The sequence below is a fragment of the Rissa tridactyla genome, chromosome 3, assembly GCF_028500815.1.
Source record: "Rissa tridactyla isolate bRisTri1 chromosome 3, bRisTri1.patW.cur.20221130, whole genome shotgun sequence".
Classification (NCBI taxonomy): domain Eukaryota; kingdom Metazoa; phylum Chordata; class Aves; order Charadriiformes; family Laridae; genus Rissa; species Rissa tridactyla.
In genome coordinates this window covers 109,776,968-109,799,744 of record NC_071468.1, presented here as the reverse complement: position 1 = coordinate 109,799,744, position 22,777 = coordinate 109,776,968, and the positions used below count along the sequence as shown (strand labels likewise).

General features: G+C 37.3%; 1 protein-coding gene across 4 annotated transcripts in view; it reads left to right on the top strand.

The window, feature by feature from the left end:
* The window catches only part of KIDINS220 (kinase D interacting substrate 220), an 83,572-nt gene that overhangs the window by 1,978 nt on the left and 58,817 nt on the right, over window positions 1–22,777 (top strand). For all 4 annotated transcript variants that reach the window (XM_054194684.1, XM_054194681.1, XM_054194682.1 and 1 more), the window contains exons 2-9: window positions 5,571–5,718; window positions 11,964–12,062; window positions 13,283–13,381; window positions 15,332–15,430; window positions 16,393–16,494; window positions 16,953–17,051; window positions 17,948–18,145; window positions 20,206–20,304. In XM_054194684.1, coding sequence (XP_054050659.1) covers window positions 5,611–5,718; window positions 11,964–12,062; window positions 13,283–13,381; window positions 15,332–15,430; window positions 16,393–16,494; window positions 16,953–17,051; window positions 17,948–18,145; window positions 20,206–20,304 — 903 coding nt within the window. In that variant the 5' untranslated portion in view covers window positions 5,571–5,610. The remainder of the gene's footprint in view (window positions 1–5,570; window positions 5,719–11,963; window positions 12,063–13,282; window positions 13,382–15,331; window positions 15,431–16,392; window positions 16,495–16,952; window positions 17,052–17,947; window positions 18,146–20,205; window positions 20,305–22,777) is intronic.

Genomic DNA, 22,777 nt, shown 5'->3' with positions numbered 1-22,777 from the left:
TAAATACGTTTTTTGCATCTTTCCAGTCTTCTAGATGTAATCCCCAGTCTCAGTTGTTTTATTTAAAGAACAAAAAATAAATCCGTCACTACAATATTTGGAAATAGCTGTTGCCTTGGGTGGCTAAGGTGGAAAAGAATGACTTGTGTGTCTCCAGTTTTCTGTATTTTTTGCTGTGTACTGTAATAACGGTTACAACCATAGGGACCTCCTTTTGTGCAAACTCTTTAGTTCTCTTGGTTATGGGTTTCAAAATAAGAATATCTGCATCTCTAGTTACCTTTTGGCATCTTTTAATATTTTCTAATTACACTATTTATTCTGTGATATAAAGTAACAAAAAAATAAAATAATCCGTTAAAATGTTTCTTGTCTGAATAAAAGGAGTGTGGATAAGAGAAGCAGAATAAATGTTCCCAGATGAATAAGGAAAAGCTGAAAATCAGCATAAGATCGTTAGTCATACTGGAACTTCGGGCATTGGAGAAGAGGTGTGGGCGTAGACTGCTTATGGAAACTTAGATTTGTTATTTCTTTCCACCTCGGAATACTAGAAATTAATGTTTTAAAGGCTCATTTCAACTGTTTTGAAAATTTGTTCTTTAAACAGAATCCTGGTTGACTCAGTCCCTATAGAAAGAATAGTTAAAAGTATTTATAACTTCATGTGATTCCTGACTGGTGATCTCTTAATGTTTATGAAATATGTCCATTTAGCAAGTGATCACAGTAAGGTGTCATAAAGGATGGGTAATGTTTGCGTTAGCAAGATTCTCTGTGGCATAAGTAAAGGTGATGTTCCAACATGTTTTTAATTTTTCATGCCATCATAAAGTATAAAAATGTGTGAGAATATGAAACCAAGTTATGTTACTCTCTTATAATAAATTTTATATGTACAGTTCTTCTGTATTCTCCACTTCTTTAAGTTCTGATTTGGAAAGATGGCATTTCCAGTGCTTCAGGGCAAAATACTGCATGTTTTCCTGTTTTATGTGTATGTGCCCAGATTTCAGCAGCACTGCAATTATTTTACAGTTAACTGAAAGATCTGCCACAGCAAGCTGTTGGGAAGGTAGCTTTTGTATCTGGAAATAGAAGGAAACATCTTAAAAAGAAGGCAACAGGTTTTTTTCATTGTATGATGAAAAGTATGAATTTTGTGTAAGTCACTACAAACTTGACCTATTGAAAACAAAACAGGAAGAGAAGGTCTGAGTAATGCTAGTGTTGTTGACCAATTCTGATATTTATTCATAAATGATTGTAGCTCACACAATAAAAAAATACAGGGGAGAGCTATGAAAATGATGGTGATATTTGGAAAATTTAGTGTGTAGTAATATATATATATTTTAATGTATTTAGAAACTGGGTTCTGAGAGTACACTACATTTCTGCAGATTTGAGTCGTCGGGACCTCTGCAGTCAATATTGGTACTAAATTTCTGTAAATCAGCAAATTTTTGCAGTCTTTCCAAAACAGTGATAACGTCTGCTTCAGCTCAGAATGTGAGCGCCTTACAAAAACAGGTTAATCCCTGTGCAAACATCACCTTCACCTAAGCATTTGTGCTCTTAATGTATCTTTTCATAGTTCTTGCTGTGTTCTTAGTCTTATAAAATACCAGTATTTGCTGCCCGAGGGCATTGTGAGATTTCCAAGCTTGGAAGTTGGATTGTGAATGAAGAACTGCTTCGTGGGCAGGAAGTTGGCTTGCTTTGGTGGGAGGAAAAAAATAACAGCATTAATCCTTATTGGAAAGGGGATCAATTTCCAAATGGGCTCCTGATTTTAATTGAAAGTTTTGTTATAGATTGTGAAAATACTTCTGCTGTGTCAAAGAACAAAGTAAATATTGTTAATTGAGCAATTAAGGACTGTATACGTATTGGATGCTCTTGAATGGTATTGGTTTTGCACTCCATTTATGAAATTTGGCAGGGATTAAGTTCTCATCCTTTGTTGTTGTAAAGGATAAGCTATTGAGTTGTTTGGTGGGTTTTTTTTTGTTCTAGGGTTGTTTGTTTTGAAAAGTGTATGAATATATATTTCAGAACTCGATTTCAGAATAGAGTTACTTGTCTACTCTTGTACCTCAGAGTCTTGGTTTGAAGCAGTTATGGTAATTTAGAAGAAATCTTGACCATTGGAAGAAATCACACCATAGTGTCCTGCACCTATGCAGACTTTGAGTACAGTGTTTAGTTTTTGTAACATAATAATATAAATCTTATTTAATAAAAAGGTGGACTGTGGCTGTGCTCAATTTATATTGACTTGCTGTCATGAGTGAAAATATCATTAATGAACTTCAGCCTAATTTCAGGCATTGTTTATTGTTCTTGGGGGGGATAGAAGGGGAATAAAGTAAAGCTTCCAAAAATCTTAACACCAACGTCTTTTATGTATATTTGTTGGTGGGGTGGTGGTTTTTGTTTTCTTTTGTTTTTTGTTTATTTGTTTGGTTGTTTTGGTGTTTTGGTTTTTTTTTTCCCCCTTTATTTTGCTGGGTTTATTTAAGGGTAAGAATACTAACACATACATTAACCTGGTTGCATTTTAAGTGGAAATTTCTGTTATTGACTCCCTAAACAGTGCTTTTGTAAAGCTCTCCAGTTATGTTAATCTTTTGGATGCTTTAAGAAGCTTGCCTGAAAAGTGGCAATGAAAGCATGAGGATATAAAATTCATAATTATAATATTTGATTTTGTTGTTTTTGTTTCTATAAAGTAGACTTATTAATTATTGTGATATTATGTGACAGTGAAGTGTAAGTGACAAATAATATTAATATATTTGGTGATATTTCACCCTTGCAAAGCTTTTATCATTTTAAAAGAGTAATGTTAACATGGGGTTTGTAAATGCAGCTCTAGATGTATTCAGCTGTTAGTCAAAGGTTTAAGTCGCCTCTAAGGATTCAGATCTACATTAAGGCAGAAACTGTGCTGTCTTGATAACTGGGAGTTCAAGGAATGATTTCTGAAGCAGGATACTTATCTACAGTGCAGTAGGGCTGCCTTTGCCTTTTTGAAATACAGAACATTTTGAAATAGGGAACATCAAGGGAGGAATCTTACTTTGAAGAGGAAGCAATGCTGAATATTTTTTCCCTTTTTGTGCTAGCTAAGAATTAATTGGCAAAATTTGATAGCAATTGCAGAGTGTAGTTGACTTGGTAAGACATTGTAGTCATGTTTTGTCGATGATTTCTAATATAGTTTTCAGTTTAGTATTTGGTATGGCAAATAGCATGGGGATTTAAGGTGCAGCTACAGGAGAGGAGCTGGGACACTGCACAAGGAGATCAGAATGTGTCTGTGGTAGCAGTGGAGCTAGTGGCAAGTCACATTTCATGAATTTCTGTCAAAATATCTAAAAAATGATGAGAGGATGAGAGGAATTCAGGTGCTTCATGTGACTATCTAATGTCATTTTAGGTGCCAGAGAATATCCGAGGCATCTGCATAGGGTTGTGATACTGGCGCAGGCCGTAAGGGAGGCATACTGTTCTGGACTGGCAGCTGGATGCCAGGCAAGATGTTGACTTTTCTGGTATTTTTGTATCTGAAATAGCAGTAGGAGCCTGTGTGTGGGCACTGAGTCACTACAAATCACTGTTTCTTTTCAATCTTTAATTTTTGGTGTGATTTATGTTTGGGTTTTTTTAAGTTTGCAACCTCTCAATTAGCTCTTCCTCCTACTGAAAAAAATAAAGACAATTATATGACACCACTATTGTACCGCTCGCCTGCCTTTGCATGATGGTACTTTAACTGTACGGTAAATTTGGTGGACCTTTTGTGTTCTTAGCATATTTATAACTTTTTTGTGGGAGAGGCTGGCTATTTGTACAGTGCCTAGTAAAACTGTTGCTGGGCTTTGCATGTCAAATATAGTTTGTTTTTTTTTTTTTTAAAAAACTGATTTTAGATTTGAGTTTTAAATAATGCCTGAATGATACCATTTGATTTGTTTAATTTTATGTGGTATGTAGACATTTGGAGGATGGAGAATTCAGATGCCTAAGTCCTCTTTGGAATTTGTCTCTTAAACTGCAATCTGGATTTTAAACCCAAATTTAACAGTGGGAGTCACAGTCCCTCCTTTTCATCTCTTCTCCCTCTTGTGTTCTTCTGTTTACATACCTAAAATGTATATACTTTATCGTTTCTTTTGTCACTAGATGTTCATGTGTGCCTACCCAGAGCTGCTGTCATCTTAACTGAACTGGCTGTGTTGGTTTTTTTGCTGGAATTTCTGTGAACGAGGCATTTCTGTATCTAGGTTTTCTGACGGCTGTGGTGCTATAGATGAGCTCAGGTTGTGTCTAATATATCCTGACAACAGCATGTTTGTCTAGATATACTTACTTGCTAAAGGAGAAAGGGTGGTGCCATAGTGTTATAGTCTGTGCAAACAATTTAAAGCAGAGCTAGATTGTTTGATTTAAATTTCTAAATCAAAACTAAGGTCTCTGTGCTAAGCATAGTGAAGTTCCTGCTGGCTTCCTTTCGTCTCTTTTTGGCTAATGTTTCACTTCTTTTGGAGTCCAGAAAAATCCACTGGCTGCTTTTATGTGAGAACAAAGGTTAGAACATTTGCCTGGGAAAGCCACTAGGCTTTGGCTTCTACCTGGTAGAGAATAACCTAACCAGTAGGCTTTAGCTAACACTAAACTAGAGTTTTTCCTCTGCTGTTACACTGGTATCATGCAAAGAAGATCCAGGAAGAGAGCAATTGTCATGCTCTGGTGAGGAGAAAGGTGGTGTGGTGTGGGTGGTTCTTGTGTTTAGCCCCACAACTTGTTCTGCATCTGGTGAAATTTAATTTGGGTGCAATGAGTAATTCAGCTTTTGGAGCCATATTGGTGCACTAATACTACTGGTGCTAGCCCACAGCTTTTTAGGAAGTCTTAAATGGTTCTTAATGGTCTGCGTTAACCAAGAAAAACCTTTCCTGTCTTACATATTAGAGGTTAAAAACACGATCAGTCAACAGAAGCTATGTTAAGTTTGACTAGCAAGTTAACAACATGCCATCACATGCAGGCATGTCTGGATAAAGTTGATGATAACTGATTTAATAAATGGTATTTCTCAGAGTTCCATATGGCTGCAATTTAGATGTTATCACTATGTTTCATAGTGCTGAATAGTCTCAATGTTCTGCTTATGTACATAAAGGATAAGGGTTATATTGTAAATAACTAGCATATATAAAGTATGTTACATATACAGGTATTCCTACAATGTTATAGATGCAGCAAAACTTATGCAAATGAAAGACCACTATGTATTCCATTAAAAATACATATTTAGACAATACCTAAAAATTAGAATTATTTCTGTGATTTCCTAAGAACTAGAAAGGTTAAGCAATTGATGTTTCATTGAAATGTAGTGCGTTTCAATGCACGAGTCTCCACAGCATTTTGTTCAGGATAATGGCAGGTGTTCATATCCAACCAATAACTTATTGTCATGTACAGTTCATGCTTTCTAATGTCAAACTCTCATAATCTTTACTTATGCTTTACTTTTTTTTTTCCTCCCCGAAATACAGATAAGCTTTGTTACAGAAGCATTTTAAATACTGCGTGAAGATGGCAAGTCTGATGAGTCAGAGTCTGTTGACCTACGTAGAAGAAGGAAATGTTCCTGCTCTGAAAGCGCTTCTTGAAAAATGCAGGGATGTTGATGAGAGAAATGAGGTAAGATGATTTTTTTTTTGAAAGATCAGTTTCATATTGCAGCTTATTAGTTACAGAAGGAATAATTAGTGAGATCACACTGATTATTATTTAATATACAATTTTCAGGTTTATTTTCCCCTGATTGCTTACCTTTGCACAGACTGAACACACAGTATTCAGTCTCTTTCAGAACCTCAGCATCTTTCATTGTCTTCATTTTCTGAGTGTTCTGAGCTGGAAAATGCAACTCCATTCTTACTTTGTGGATGGAGATTATACCTGTATTTCTGTGGCTAGGAATTGTTTCAGAGATCCAGCTGTGTGTGCAGTCTTGCCCTGTCTGTTTTGGGTGAAACCTGGGGCAACGACTCTTCCCCCACATTGTGGTTTCCAGGCAAGAGAAACTTTGTTATACAATCCATATAGGAGCATATATTGCAATGTACTCTGAGCAGGTTCTCATTTGGATGAAAATATATGTATCTAAAAGGTAAGTCTAGATGTAACAAGGAGTATTAAATGACTTTACCAGGATTACACAGGAAGTCTTGATACACAGTAGGGAGTTGGAATATGGATTATTCAGAATCTTAGGATAGTGCGATAATTGTTAGCTGCAGCTTTGTCATCTAATTTAGTCCGATTTGAGCATATCGCCACCAGCAATTTAAGTAAATGTGCTGCGGTTTCATTATGCTGCACTAAAGATTCCTGAGAGTTTCTTGGGAGGCTTGATTCATGCAAATGTTTGTTGCTAGTGACAGTTTTATGTTGTTTTGCACAATGTTTAAAATTCAGGTTATCTTGATGCACTGTTATGTCTTTTGTGTATTTTACAAAGAAGCTTAGATGATTTAGTCTAGTGGGAGTTGTCTCTGCCCATGGCAGCGGGGGTTAGAACTATATGATCTTTAAGGTCCCTTCTAAACTGAACTATTCTATGATTTGACTAATTTAATTTTCTGTAGTAGATTTTCTGGTTTGTAAGTGTAGGAGCTTTTCTTTCATCTGAATGTACAGCTTATATAATGTTTTTTAATGGTTTTTTAGTTCTGATTTCCTAAATAGTGTTGTAGAACTGGAACCTTGTTGACTTACATAGCTTATTCAGAGAATCAGATTCATAGAAAAACTCAGGACCTCTGGAGGTCATTAGGTTCAATCTGCTCCTAATTGCAGGGCTAACTTCAGAGTTACATCAGGTTGCTCAGGGGCTTACCCAAGCAAAATTTGTAAGTCTTTAAGGATAGAGATCCTGCAGCCTGTCTAGGCAATGCTCCAGTGCTTAACCACTCTTTGTTTCAAAACATTTTCCTTATGTTTCATTGGACTGTCCTTTGCTGCATCTTGTGACTGTTGCTTTTTGTCTTTGTTGTGTATCACAGAATGGTTTGGGTTGGAAGGGACCTTAAAGATCAAATAGTTCCAACCCCCCTGCCATGGGCAGGGACACCTCCCACTAAACCAGGCTGCTCAAAGCCCCATCCAGCCTAGCCTCGAACACCTTCAGGGATGGGGCATCCACAACTTCTCTGGGCAACCTGTGCCTCACCACCCTCCTATCACTATAATCCCTCATAAAGAGTCCTTCCCCATCCCTCCTGTAGGCTTCATATCTCTGGTATTTCTGAGAAGAATCTGCCTTTGTCTTCTAAGATTCCCCTTCCCTCCTAGTGTAAGACTTATGTCAATTCTACTCTTATTCTCTGTTTTCCAGGCTGAATGAATACAGCTCTCAGTTTCTGCTTGCATATTTTACGCTCTAGTCTCATAACCATCTGAGTGACCCTGTTGCTGGACTCCACAGTTTATTGATCTCTCTGTTGTTGGGAGTCTGTCTATTGGGAGCCCAAAATGGGGCACTGTATTCTGGATCCAGCCTCACCAGTGTTGAGTAGAGGGCTAGCTGTGCTCTTGCTAATGCGGCCCAGTATTTGATTTGCCTTTGTTGTTGCAGGGGTGTACTGCTGACTCATGGCCCTCTTTGTCCATCAGGACCCCGTACCCGTTTCTGCAGTGTGGCTCCCCAGGCACGCAGTACCTAGCCAGTACTGTTGCATGGGGTGGGTCTGTTCCAGTCTCTGCATTTGCCTTTGTTAAACCCGTTTCAGCCCATTTCTCCAGCCTGTTGAATTCCTTCTGAACAGTATTCCTGTCCTCTGGCGTATTGAACACTCACCCTAGCTTGGGGCAGTCTGTCAACTTGCTGAGGGCACATTGTGTTTCATGGTTCTGGGTGTTGATGAAGATGCTACGGTGTCGGCCCCAAATTAAACCCTCTGAACTGGGCACCAGTTGCTGTGAAAAGTTGACCATTACCCATTGAGTCTGATGGCCCAGGCATTTTTTTACTCAACTTACAGTGTATGGCAGTTTTTTACTCAATTTATAGTGTATGGAAGACTGGCTTTGTAATTACTTTTTTAAATTTTTTTTATATTTAAAGTAAGTCTTAGAAAATGTTCTGTTGCATTATATTTTTAAACCTGCATAAGCTGGAAAAAGTATTTTTGGCAAGAAGTTGTAGAGTGGCATATATTGCAACCAGGGAACATCCTGCAAGTGTGAAAACAACGTACAGAATTTAACCTTACTGTAGTTATTAGATCTGCTTTCAGTGAAGACAATTTTATTTCAATGGCAGCACGTTCATTTTGTGCTGTTTATGTGAATGTGCTGAGGTATTTGAGAAGGGAGGATTTTTAAGTTTCAAAGCATACACATGAACCTCACCGCCTGGCATGCAGTGTATGTGAGAAGAGGAGTAATCTGTTCCCTCTGCTGGCAGTTCCTCTCAGCAACATGGCTGAAATCACACAGATTATCTGTGTTAACTTCATCAGCAGCGTCACTGCCTTTACCTTCTTCTCTAAATTTTTCTTCTCTTCTTGATGGCACTGAGTGCACTGCTGGATTTCAGTAACTGCCTTTTTTGCAGAGATCACTTCCCTGATACCTAATTTTTTCAATCTTCTGATACATTGCATCGGAAAAGGTAATTTCTGGAGACACGTATGGTTTGTATCAGTTTTAAACCCATGGTGGCATGAGGCTGTTTATACGTGTAAGTAGTAGGAGTTTTGTTTAAGTGTTAACTCTTCATTGGAATTCAGTGGCATTGAGCTCAGTTTTGTTTCCAGTTTTGGACCTGCCAAGATGTCTTTTCTTCTTGGGTAAAAACAAAATACCAAAATGGGTATTTGGTATCAATGGGTCAGCACCAGCAGAGCATCTAAAAAGATTGCTGGCAAGCCGAGATTTGCTACTGCCAGAACCTCCCAGACTGCAGTGACTTGCCCAATGGTGGGATCACCCACATTGTTACCAGCCCTTTATATCTTGACTATGAGCAGTTGCCAGAAAAGCTGGGATGTTCCAGCCACTTTGTGAATGGATGGCTTTGTTGGAGTAGCACAAGGAGTTTCAGTAAAGTGGAGGAAGTCTCAGTCTCTGCCTTTTCCCTGTGTGTCCTTTCCCCCATCTGCATTCTCTCTCTAATACCAGATACCTTGATTGCTTAACAGCTAATGGTACATGCTAGACTTGTGTGATACACTTTGATCCTAAAAACCTGCAGTTTCCTTTGACGTGCCTTTCCTTCTGCTCTCGATACTGAAGTACCCTCTGTATCTTCAGTTCAGAATCTTTTGTTCTCTGTGAGAAAGCTAATCTGTAAGATACCACCACTGAATGACTTCCCTAAAAAGATACAGGTGTGCCCCTTTGTAATTTGGGTATTCCAGTACTTCGTCTTGGCTGTGATGTACAGATATACAGTACTTGATGTGCTTGTGAGAAATATGAGCTTTTAGTTGTGGAGTGTCTAGACTTTTGGATAACTTTTGAGTTAATCTGGATGCCACAGGGATAGTAGTTATCTCTTGCTTCTTTGGTGAAATCTGTGTGATCTGCTAAATAATTGAAGCTATGTTTGAGAATCTCCTAGCAAAAAGGGAAGGATGTTTTCAGTACCCTAATAGAAAAGTTTTACATCTGTCTAAAAATACCAGAGCCACTCTGCAACTCTATAACACTTCTTACAGGAGGGGATCATTTTCCCATCCACGGCCCCCTCTTGCCCAGATATGAGTTCAGTTTATGTTATCCATTTATGTTATGTGCCTGTGGAAGACGATGCCAGTGATAACAGTATTAACTGTTCAGAAGGAGGTAAGAGGAATGCTTATGCTAAAACAGGGCTTTTTGTATGTACTGCTAAAGTACAGCTTGGAAGGGACCTCTGGAGATTGCCTAGTCCTCTGTCCTGAGGTGGGTTGGTTGGAGCCACCTGGAATTGGCTGTGTTCACAGAGACCCCGGGCAGCTCCCCCAACACAAAAACTTGAACACCTACACCCAGTACAATGTCCTGTCTGCCCATTTCTCTATCCTGTTGAGGTCCCTCTGGATGGCAGCACAAGCATCTGGTGTATCAGCCACTCCTCCCAACTTTGTATTGGCTGTGAAGTTGCTGAGAGGGCACTGTGCCCTTAATAAAGGGCTTAAACAGTACTGGCCTCAGTATTGACCCGTTGGTGCTGCACTAGTGAGTGGCCTCCAGCTGGACTTTGTGCCGCTGGTCACAACCCAGCAGTTCATCCAGTTTCAGTCTACCTCACTGTCCATTTATCTAGTCCGTACTTCATCAGTTTGTTTGTGTGGATGTTATGGTAGACAGTGTTGAAAGCCTGGCTAGAGATGGGATAAACAACATCTCAGCTCATCATCCTCTGAGCCGATGATGTCATTGCAGAAGGCCGGCAGATTGATCAGGCATGATTTCCCGTTCCCCTTGGCATGCATATTCCCAGACTATTAACTTGCATATAAAGAACACATCTTAAAGTGCAGAAGTTATGCCTGCACTCTCTCTCAGAAGAGAGCTGTTCTTTTCTAGAAAGTAGTATTTTCCTTCCTCTTGATTTTTTGAGCATTTTAATTTTTTTTGACAACTAGACATAAATACTACTACATGTTGTTACAAAATATGCTTTAGGACTAAAAGCAAAGGTATCATTTTGAATGTATGAAATGTATAGTTATAACAACATGAATTTATACAAGAGCATAATTTCTCCCTGTAAAAAAATTGCACTATTAGATATTAAGTTATATCCTGTCACAAGTAATACTGTTGGTTATCCATCCATAATGTCATGGGAAAGATTCTGTGAAGACTGGTTAGGGAATAGCTGGTGGACCAGAAAGCTTTTTGGAAATAATCAGTGCATTTCTGGGATTTATTTTTTTATTATTTTTTTTTTTACATAAAGAACTCATCAAATGTCTTCATTAATCTTACTGTTAACTCTTTTACTAATAAAAATTAGTGATCTTACCGTATTCTGATTCTGCTTTGAATTTTATTCTTTTCAGGGAAATTGCTGGTATATGAGTCCTAACATGTAGCTTTTGCATTATTTATAGATCTAGATAATTTGAGTTTTCTGTATAGTACAGAGAAAAGACAGAGAGAGGTTGGGAAGAATTCTCGTTGTTTGTTAAGCTTGTTGAAATTAAAAAAAAAAACTTACTATCAAATTCAGTAAGTTTCACTTTTTCTCATGCAGAGCAGTTGTATCTGAGGGTTTTCTTCTGTTTGTGAAGCTCTGAAGAGAAGTTTGCTGACACAGAAATAGGCTGATGGAAGGGTGACAGATTGTAACTGACTTTTGAAGTGTCTTTGAAGGCAAATAAAACAGCTTCTCTATCTTTCATCTTTCCTGAGATGAGGCTGCCTGTTAAGAACCTGTGTTGCCCAGGGCAGGAATGATGCCTGTATTGGTATGCTGTCAGACGAAAGTGTGGTATAGAACTTGGCTATTTTTTCCAAGCCTTCAGCAAGAAATCTTGCCGTTACTTTGAATCAGTGTGCATGTTTTAATGGCCATTGTGGTGCCTGGGGTAAATTTGTTTGTTTATTAATTTATAAACTGCGACTGAGTTACTTCAAGATCTAAAGGTGTAACAGGCTGTATTAGAGATGTCTGTAGTGGGCAAAGCTTTTTTTTGGTAGCCATTTTTTAATGTCTGAAATTTTTGTTTCGTTTGTGGATTTTTTTTATCTGTTATGCGACAGGATTTAATATCATATTCTCCATTTTTATTGGAAGATCACCACGTGGTTTGAAAACCAATGCTTCCCACTGGCAATTAAAAAATGGAAACAATGTTCTTCTGCAGTTTTGGGCATTTTATTGTTGGTTTATGTGTGTGATTTGCATCACTTTCCAATGCATCACTTTCCTATCATTTTAATTTCAGAATGGCCAGACTCCACTCATGTTGGCTGCTGAGCAAGGCAATTTAGAAATTGTCCAGGAGCTTCTCAAGAAAGGAGCTAATTGCAACTTGGAAGATGCAGTAAGTATTAGTGCTTTATGTGATGGTGCTTAACAATAGAGGAAGAAAAAATTTCAAGAGGCAGGCAAAGAAAAGGTATTTAGGTGAGTGTTGAAGGGGGAAAAAAAGAAGTTGGAAAATGATGACGTATAAGAGAAATTTTATCCAAAATTGCTTGGCTCTTTATCCCTCTGTTAAGATTCCTTGTAAAGAATAGGGATATTTAAGATGTTTTAAATGTGTGAGAGTCTGCTGAATGCTGCTGCTGTTTCTCTGGGAAATTGGTAATAGGAAGCTATAATAATAGGGCTTTCAATAGTTGACATGGAAAGATAGGTGGAATAGAGAAATAGAGCATTAAAGACTGGTCCAAGTGATGTTGTGGTATGTTGGTTTTGTTTGGTTTTTTTCTTGATTTTTGGTGTTTTTCAATAAATATTGAGGGAGAATTTAGGTTAAAGGATTATTGCAGGTGAAAGCCATAACACTGACAAAGAAGGATTTCAAATTTATGAATTGTCTTCCTGCCTTTGTGACAGAGGTTGCCTCTAGGTGAAAGATGCCCAGAAATAAGACAGAGGTGTTGTTAAAAAGTTCTGAAAGCTATTTCGTATTCCAGTGAAGAGTGATAAACAGGAAAAAGGACGTTGCTTGTGTGTTTTTGTTTTTTTTTCTTCTACACTTAATTTATAGCAGTGTAGATATCCAGGAGAGGTGTAGTATGAAACCTGCCTTTAAAAAAAAAAAAAAAAAAAAGGCAACCGTGTCTATTTTTTGAGACGTTTTATTACATCTGCCGTAAATGCTACAGTTTCTATTCTTATGGGAGGAACAGTTACCATATAAACTGTTGCTATATTTGTATCATATAGCACAGAAAAGAGTAGTCCCCACCTGGACACAGTTTGAACAGTGGATGGAAGATAAGTGTGATGCAAGAGGAAATGTATCTCCTGAAGTGATTGTAAATCTAAGAAGCTGTCGTCCAAATTCCCCTGTGTATTGGCCCCTTGGGAGCTGTCATCCACTGTATGTGGAGACAGACCACCACCATTTTCTGGGGTCTTGGTTGCCATCTCATCACCACCCAGCAGTTCTGAATGTCTTGACCTCCTTGTCTAATCCTTTGTAGGTGTTGCTTCCTCCGTAAAATTTTTAAGACGTTAACCTGCAGTGAACTGAGGAGTGGAGAGTGACTATTGAATATCACTTAAAAATGTTTTTTTTTTTCTTTTTTCTAGGATAACTGGACAGCTCTTATTTCAGCTGCTAAAGAAGGACATGCAGCTATTGTAGCAGAGCTACTCAATTATAATGTCAGCTTGGAGCATCGGGATTTGGTATGTGTTGTCCTAGTGTAAAAATAAAGTGGGTTCCATCTTTTTTTAAGATTAACAGTTTTGGGAGTTGGGGATTTTCAGTTCTGTAAGACAAATCAAAGATCTTTTATTAAATTATGTACTCCGTGCTGTTAAAATGGAAAATAATATATATTTAAATACTGTTTTTACAGCTGTAAAATAGTTGCTTTAGTGTTAATAAAGGCAACTTGTTTTGCAGGGCAACTTTTTTCCTCTTAATTTGCTTTGGAAAAAAGCTAAACTAAAGAACAGTTTGATTTTTGGGGGGGGTGTGTGTTTTGTGGGGGGAGGAGGAGTTGATTTTATTTTTTTTTTTGTGGTGCTGGGTTTTTTAAAGTATTCTGGTTAAATAAATATTATCTTTTTCCAGAAGATACTTGTCCGTATTTACTTTTTTGCTGTACGACCGTGACTATTCATATAGCAGTCCTTGTTCTCAATATCCTGGAATTTTCATTCATCTTGCCAATTTTTTTATATGGAAAGTGGCGCTATAGTTCAGTCCACCTAAAGAATTACAGAAGTTGCTTACATGATTAATGAAGACGGTTAGGTGCCTCTGAAGAGCTATAGACTTGCCTCCATTGATTGAAGAGGGAATTACGTACGGAAAACCACTAGGGGGAGAGTTCAAGTGCTCACTTTAATTGAAGTTACACTCTCTCTGAAGGCTGAGGCATCTTGCCGTGTTCTACGAATCTAGCTTTTGTTATAACCCAGTAATGGTGAGCACATCCACATGGTCAGTGGTTGACGTCTGGGCCTGTTTCAGTCTGATCTTTTACTTCCCAAAAAGTGTATTACAAAGAAATAAACAAAAATAGTGCTTATAGTTATCAGAGGCATACTGTTATTTTAAAATTAATTTTGCTTACCTGACCCGTCAAGTGCCTTAGAAAGTGAAACATCATTGTCTACTAGTTTACAAACTGAAATGAACACACTGAATCACAATTCTTTCTATCAAAGTTGCTTAAAAATTTGTCTTCAGCAAAGACCATTTAAAAATTTGGTTATCAACTGATTTGCAAGTAAAAAAAAAATATTAGAAATGGTAACAACACAGTCTGTTTAATCAAATCAGATCCGATTGCTACAAAAACATGCTAAGGACAGCCACTCAGCTCATATCCTGGATGCTGCAGTGTCTTTCTCCCACGTAGCCTACAACTGCTTTTTAAAAACTGTTTGTCTAAAGGACAGCAATGGAAGACAAGTCAGGATTTAATGACAGATTTCAAACAGAAGGGCATGCATACATTAAATTAACAGATTCAACCTTCAGCACACAGGAGTTTAACTGAGTTACTGGCTAGAGTCACAGCAAGTTCAAAATTTGAACAGTCTTGAACCATTTCCAAAAATTCCAATGGCTTTTTAATAGTTCCAACAATTAGTGGATATATAAAACAGAGACAGACCTCTCCAGCAGAAGATGCAGCCTGAAGTTAATTGCTCTTTTTAATCCCTTAAGAGGATGTATGATTTGCTGCTTCAAGAAAAAAGGAGCAAGTCTTTACATAGTTACTGTATGAAAGCCAGGTGTCTGTTACACAAATAAAAAATAAACCCTTCAAGTTCACTGATTTGGATTCTAGATTTTTGGTTTAAGGTAGTTTGTTCTTCTTGGTTTGTTTGCCCAGTGATCAGATTCGTATGCACTTCAAGTCTGAATTGTGTGTTTACTGCAAATTCAGGAATGTTTAGGACACGATATTCTCCTAAGCGTTGCATTCAGCAGGAAATTAGTATTTTCAATTGTGTGCTTATTAGAGAAGTATGATTACAAGGTTGCATGGTCAGTCCTCGTTACGTTTTGGACTTGCAAAACAGTCTTAGGACAAATAGAAAATAAAATTAAAGTCACTAATTAGGTTTCTAAAGAATATTTTATGGTGTGTTTGCGTTTCTTTGAATTGTGCTTGCCAGGGAGGATGGACTGCCCTGATGTGGGCATCATATAAAGGCCGTACCGAAGTAGCTAAACTGCTGCTTGAGAAAGGAGCAAATCCAAACATCACAGGAATGGTAAGTTTTAGTCTTAAACATGTCCCCCTCTCCCCCCAAAATGTTTAAAGGCCTGAATTGTACACGCATCTTATTATCTTGATTAAACATTTTGCCTTTTTTGCAATATAATGTTAATCACTGTACTTTATTAATGAAGAGATTTCTTTAAAGATCTGCATGACAGCCACTGGTTTTAATTAAATTTTTTTTAAGACAGTCGAATGTGTAACTTTTAATAAGATTCAAATTAGCAGGAGAAGAAATAATAGAAAAGATAAGTAGCATATCGAATGCTACTTGTATAACAGTTGTTATTTTTCTGTGTCTGTGTAAGTTAATGGGATAACTAATATGTGCAATTTGGAAACAATAATTTGTTTTAATTGTTTCAAAATAGTTACCAAATGGACTAGATCATATATTTATACACCATACATGTCAGAGAGAATTAAAAAACTAAGATTTTGAGATTTATTTTATAAGCATTTTCTATAAAAGTATAGGTATATTGAAACTTAAATGAACAATTTGTTTTTATGGTCAGCTCTGTGGTGTTTGAGGCCACAGCAAACAATCAGGTAAGAACACTAGTCACGTTCCTTTCTCATGGTGGATTCCATCTGGTTTGCAGATGCAGCCTCTGACATGACTGATCTGCAGTCCTGGTTACTCAGGGATATTGCATGGCTGTCTCCTTCTCTCTTAGATTACAAATGTTTATGTTAAGGATGTGAATTTTTAAACCTTGTTTAAGGAGTTACAAACCAAAATTGATTCAGAACAGTAGACGTCTTCCTAGACATCATCTAGACAATGTACTGGGCAAGAGTTATTGATACAAAGTTAGATATATTTCTGTATATTCCTTCTTCTAGGGGTTTATCATCTCATGGAGCATTGTGGTCTATATCATTCATGAAAAATAATTAAGATTCTGTTTTTGTTTGTTTGTTTGTTTTTTTTAATTCTTTAATTCTAAGCAATACAGTGTTTATCCAATTATTTGGGCAGCAGGACGGGGCCACTCAGATATAGTACATCTTTTACTACAACATGGAGCTAAAGTGAACTGCTCTGACAAAGTAAGTTATATTCATGTAATACTTAATTTCTTTAATGCTTGATACATTTCTTGTAAATTTTTATTACAAAAATAAATCTATGAGTTTTTGATTGGAAAAACACCCACTGTTATTTGCCCATATGATTAGAATTAGTGTGCAAATAAGTCATTATACTTGCAATAATTTTTTCCATAGGATGCTGAAGATGGTTGTGAACATTGGTTTCAGTGGAGCGTATTTCTGTTTTCTAAGCTATTGGAAACCTTCCTGTCCTAGGTTGCGTAGAAAAATAATTCTTACAGCTATCTTCTAAAAAGAAAAAGTTAAAATGACTTTTCAAATGCTCGTGTTAATTCACAAGATAACATTATATCTTTGTAAAAGCTAAAGCAATAAAGTATAGGATGAATCCTAGATTGTAGGAGATACTAAATACAGAGAGCAGTATGATAAAAATGTTATAAATATTTTTTCAGTATGGAACCACCCCACTGGTTTGGGCAGCAAGGAAGGGTCATTTGGAGTGTGTGAAATACTTGCTGCAAATGGGAGCTGATGTTGATCAAGAAGGAGCCGTAAGTAACTGTTTGTTGTCTGGTGGTAAGGTGTGGGGACATACATCTGCGTGCCCGGTTTTATTTTATACTACAAATAGCAAGAAATGCATGAAACAATGTTGATGTTTGAGTATATTACTTTCCAGCTATTTGCAAATTGCATTTGAAGATTATACGAACTTCTTTGTGCCTTTTAATAAAAATATGTGTACGTAGGGAGTGGTATTGACAGTTGACACGCTGTTATATAAAGTGTAAATTTTGATGAACATAAATGAATTTAGGTTATTGTTCTCTGAAGGTTAACACTATCAAAATTAATTCAGTACTTAAGCCTGATAGGTCAAACAACTTATTCCTCAGAGCTACTTGAAAAGTAAATCAAACACAACACATCTTTTGAAAATAATAATGGCTGTTATGCTTTCTCAGAAGTTGGAATTTTTTAGGTTTCAGGTGAATATTGTTTTTAAATAAAACAGATTTTAATTCTTTTGTTTTATAAAACACTTAAAATGCTTGTAAAAAAAAAAAAATCAGTAAAAGTTAAGTGGAAAATTAGGACCAAATAGCAATTAGGAATTGGTATTCATATGACTGTTTCTGAAGTTTGTGGGTGGCATTGGCAGACATGGGTGCTCTGATAATACTGTATTTCCATATGACAAGAAAATTATTTCACCATGTGACATTCAGGAGTTAGAATAAACCGATCTTAGCTTTACTGTTCGCATTTGAAGTATATGCTATAGGACTTACTTTATTTCTTCTTTAAAAACAGCATAGCAGTGCACTTTAAAACATACAACTGAAGTAACATTTGGATGGTTAAGAAGTAACATCAGTGAGTGTTCTTCTGTTATTTAAACTGCTGATACCCCCTGTACAATAAAATCTGTTGTTTTTGTTTAAAGAATTCTATGACTGCGCTTATTGTAGCAGTGAAGGGTGGCTATACTGACTCGGTAAAAGAAATACTGAAAAGGAACCCAAATGTAAACTTAACAGATAAAGATGGAAATACAGCTTTGATGATTGCATCAAAGGAGGGGCATACTGAAATTGTGCAGGATCTTCTTGACGCTGGAACTTATGTGAACATTCCTGATAGAGTGAGTAAATTTTCATCATAATTGTAATTTTTGTATATATGTAATAATAATACATACTTAAATACTGGTGTACACAAATTTGTGGGTACGTGATTTCTTTGGCTTTCTAATTTTTCTGCCACCTAGGGGTATTTTTATGTATTGCGATTTTACAAGTATGTTAAGTAGAAAATGTTGCTGTGTGGAGGTAAAGATAAACTACAGAAACTACTCTTTTTCTTTGAGATTCTTGAATTGTGAGTTTCCATATGACATGGAAATGGTTTATGGTTGTATATTTGTTGTATCTGTAACATAAGGCTAATACTGAACTAACTTGCAGGTTTGGGGTGGGGGTTTTGTGTATTAATACAGGTGGTAGTGCTTAGTGGTAGTTAAAATTGTAAAACAATGTATGTTATAAAAAGAATGTATTTCATTCAGCGTGTACCTTTACCATTTACAATGAAACTTTTTACTAGGAAACTTGTATACATTAGAGGAAGACTTCAGTTCTGGGTTAAGACATGTCAGTGTAACTGTTGAAAGTTGTGCTGTGTACCTGAGCTGCGATTGCATTGTTCAGCAGAGGTGTGCAGGATGGGCAGTGACCAGAGGGTGAATCTGCTTGCTAGCCACTTGGGGATTTATTTGCTTGCTTATATACATGCTTTGGGCTGTCTAGAGCGTCCTTTTGATAGTCAGATTTTTCTGAAGTGTCAGAGGCAGACCAGGCACTGCACCCTTGGGGCTGTAAGTGGTTAGATACTTAAGCTTGGGTGCTTCTGTCAAGATCAGTGTTTTAGTTCAGGGGCTGAATGCCTGGTCCCTAAATTGAATTGCTTGGGGTTGCAGAGAAGAGAGGAAAACCTCCTAATATTTGCTTCGCAATTTTAAAAGGATTTTTGCATGCTTTTTACTGTATTTCAAGTTTCAGCTTAGTGCTTTTCTTAGATGGTTATGTACTGAGCTGGTGTTGCATGTGACAACAATTTTGATCTGAGGCACATATCAAAGCAAAACTCTAAATATTTAAGAAAATATATTGCAGTCTCCCTTTCCGCCTCTTCTGTCACAAAATTCTACCACTGTCTGCATTCCTATGCTCTTAGGAAGGATAAATTATAGCTTTCAGTACAGCTGACTGTATTCCAAAAATACGTCAAACAATGGGTAGCCTTAGTTTCAGATGCTAGAGTAGATTTTGATAAGGAAAATTTCTTGGTTTGCAGCCAGGTATATGACTCTGGTTGACAGGGGTCTACTACTACCCTGAACTTTCTAGCTGAATTCCACACCTGTGAGACACACTTATCCCATTCCATCATAAAAGAAGTGTTAGGTAATTTCAGGATTTCATTTTCTGAAATTCTGACATATCCTTAAGTGTGTTAAAATCAGAAGCCTTAAGCAGAATTGTAACTTTTTTTTACGTATCTACAACTCCATTTATCACAGCAAAATATTTATTTCTTTTGATAAATTTGAGATAAAATCAGCCTTTTGCTTCTTTTCTTTATAACAGCATAGTGTATGTAAACAGGATAGCAGTCAAATCTGCACAAAAAAAGGGATAAAATTCTTTAAAATTGTTGAAGATCTTTTGTCAGCTGTGAAACATCTAAAGGAGACAGCCAACATTCTTGTCTGATTGTAAAGAGTTTTTATTACTGTGAGTAATTACTTGTCTGATTGTAAAGAGGTTATTACTGTGAGTGGTTGGTCTTCCTATGAAGACAGAGAACAGCTGGATTTTTTTTGTATTCATCATCAATTGTGCTGTTACATTTTAGGATAGTGGTTTAAGCTGGACTTATTTTCGGGGTGTTTGTTTTGCCATAAATATATATTATTTCATCTCTTTGCAAAAAAAATATAAAAAAGGAGTCCAGAATATTTTCTTTTATACGCTTGTTTTTGCAGAGATAACTATTTTTTTGTATCTTTCATTAAAATGAGTGCAGATTTCTTAATGTAAATAGGCATAATGTATATTTTGAGGCTATGATTTAGTCTGTGTTGCTTTTCTTTTTGCTAAACAGTATTAATTCATCTTCAATATTTTTTCACCATTTTTCTAGAGTGGAGATACAGTGCTGATTGGGGCTGTCAGAGGAGGTCACGTTGAAATTGTGAGGGCCCTTCTCCATAAATATGCTGATATAGATATCAGAGGTCAGGTAAGTACAACAATGTACATGTTAGAGAATTTTGAATACTAAACAATTATATTATGTTTCTAAAAACCAGGTCTTTAAAAACTTGCTCAGTCTACTCTCTAGGAAACTGGGATTCCCATCAGACATTAAAAATACATCAAGTTACTGTGCAGTTTTTAAGATAGAAGACATATGTAATCGTAACGACTTGTTAAGCAGCATTTTTTTCGGTTAATTTACATAATGCTTGAAAAGCAGAAGATGTAAATTGAACTTATTTCATCTGCACTATTGAACAAATTTAAAATAATGAAATACTTAAACTCCCGCTTAATATTATTATTTTAATACTTAATATTTTAATTTTAATATCAATATATTAAAATCCACCTTAGATCATATCTGTTGTCAGTGCAGTTCTGTCACTGTGCTTGATTGGTTCTTGTCTCCTTCGTTAACTTCCTTTCTCACATTAAGCAGTGTTGTCAGTGATTTCCATGTTTTCAGCCTACCCCTTCTTTCTTTTTTTGTCCTTTGATTAAGGTATTGTTTTTATTCTTCTACTGAAAGCTCTCTTACTCAGCAAGATACTTGTTTTTATCGTTAGATTCAACTTGCTTTCTTTTGCTTGAAGCTATTCAAATCACTCTGCTTGCAGGCACATATGTTCTGCAAATTTGGACACAAAACTAACTAGTCGCTGTGAGCTGCAAAGATTCAGTACCTGCTGTTGATACAGAGCCTCTCTGAGAGGCCAAGGAGCTTTTAGTTTGGAGAAGTAGTAGTGTAGTCTTCTAACCTGCCATTGGAAACTGGGAATTGTGTGTCTCAGCTCCATGCTGACATGGATCTGTAAATCTGGAGCTTTTCAACGTCTTGATGTGACCAAGGCAATACAGAAGCAGCAAGAGGACCCAGCCTCCTTGGAGATGAGGAAGCTTGTGACTTCTGGCAGTGGGAGGCTGTCTGTATGGCCATTTGCAGTGGTTCATCTAGTGAATGTATTTGTGGCCTTGTTGACACAACAGGAGTGAGAACCATCAGAGGAAGATTCTGGCTGTGCACTTCAGATCTCCAGATAAGGACCAGCAGTCTCAAAATTGGTGATGAGCGCTGGTGTTTAGCAACCCCTCTGCTGTTCGGCCCTGCAGCATCTGTCTGCTAGGCAGACCTGTTCTGGGGAGATATCCTGCCTGCCCAAATCCATGATGTTCCAGAAAGATTGCTGAGTCTTGTCCAGCCTTCCAGCAACTGTGTTCCTTGCTGCTCATTCATTCACACGGACACTAGTCAGGGGAGACGTTGAGCAGATAAAATGTGACTACAGGGCTCTGGGAGTGAGTGTTGGGGCAGTGGGGGTCTCATGTGGTGTTCTCAGCCCTTTTGGTAAGGAGGAAGGGCCCAGCTGGGAGCAACTGGCAGACCAGTGTCTGGCTGTGCAGCTGATGATGCTAGTGAGGAGTCAGCTTCCTCAGGCTGGTGTGTTGCTGGAAGCCACCTGACTGAAGGACAGAGGACACAAAACCCAGGTGATCAGAGAAGAAAGAAATCTTACTGACCAGGCTTGTGAAACTGTTGAGAAAGGCTTTAAACTCAGTTTGCTGTGAAGCCCATGAGTGAGAGAGGAAGAGCTGCAAATGAAAGAAGCAAGCAAAGGAGAAGGCTGCAAGGGGAACGTTGGCATTCTTGCTTAGAAGCAGGTGTACGTTCAGAGGCTTTTCTTAAATGTCTCTACACAAGTGTGCATCAAATGGAAAGAGTCATGGTGTAGTCACTAGGCTACAAAAAGATGCAGGCATGGAGACTTCCTGAGATAGCACATTGCCGGGGAAAAAACCCGAAAACCCAGATGATACAAGCAGATTTGCAGCTATCAACTATTCCCCCTGCTTCAGTGATGCAGTGTATGGCTGATCTGCATTCCGGTACTTTGTGTTGACTTTCAAATCCATCTACTTTTACAGCTTTCCAGCTTGTATGGCCTGTTTTTAGGCCAGCCGACCAATTCAATGGTTTTATTAGACTATACTGTAAAATTGAGAACAAAATGGAAATTACTTTTTTAAAAGGCCTGGAAGTGGTCAGCACTTCCATGTTCAAATAGAAGAGAAATCTTTTTTTTTTTTTTTAAAAAAAAAAGGCTGCAGGGAAACATGACTTGCATAATAGGGGTAAAGAAGGCAACACTCTGGAAAAAGTTGTTTTCTTTCATTAGAAAACTTGTATATTTGAGTTACAAACAAATACTCATATGTAGTTTTGGAAACTGTTTCAAGACAGGCTAAATCTACTTGGATTGTTAAAGCTCTTTTTTTGCACAGGTTTTTAAAATAGATTTGTGTTCTCTAGCCAGATTTCCATTCCTGCTCCAGAGTTCTACTGGTGTGCCCGTTAGATTTGGTAGCATTTCCCCTAGCTGTGAGCTGTGCTAGAATTTGCTGTATTGTGTGCTGTTTTCAATATAGTGATTGTACTTTATATATAGTTTTTGAAA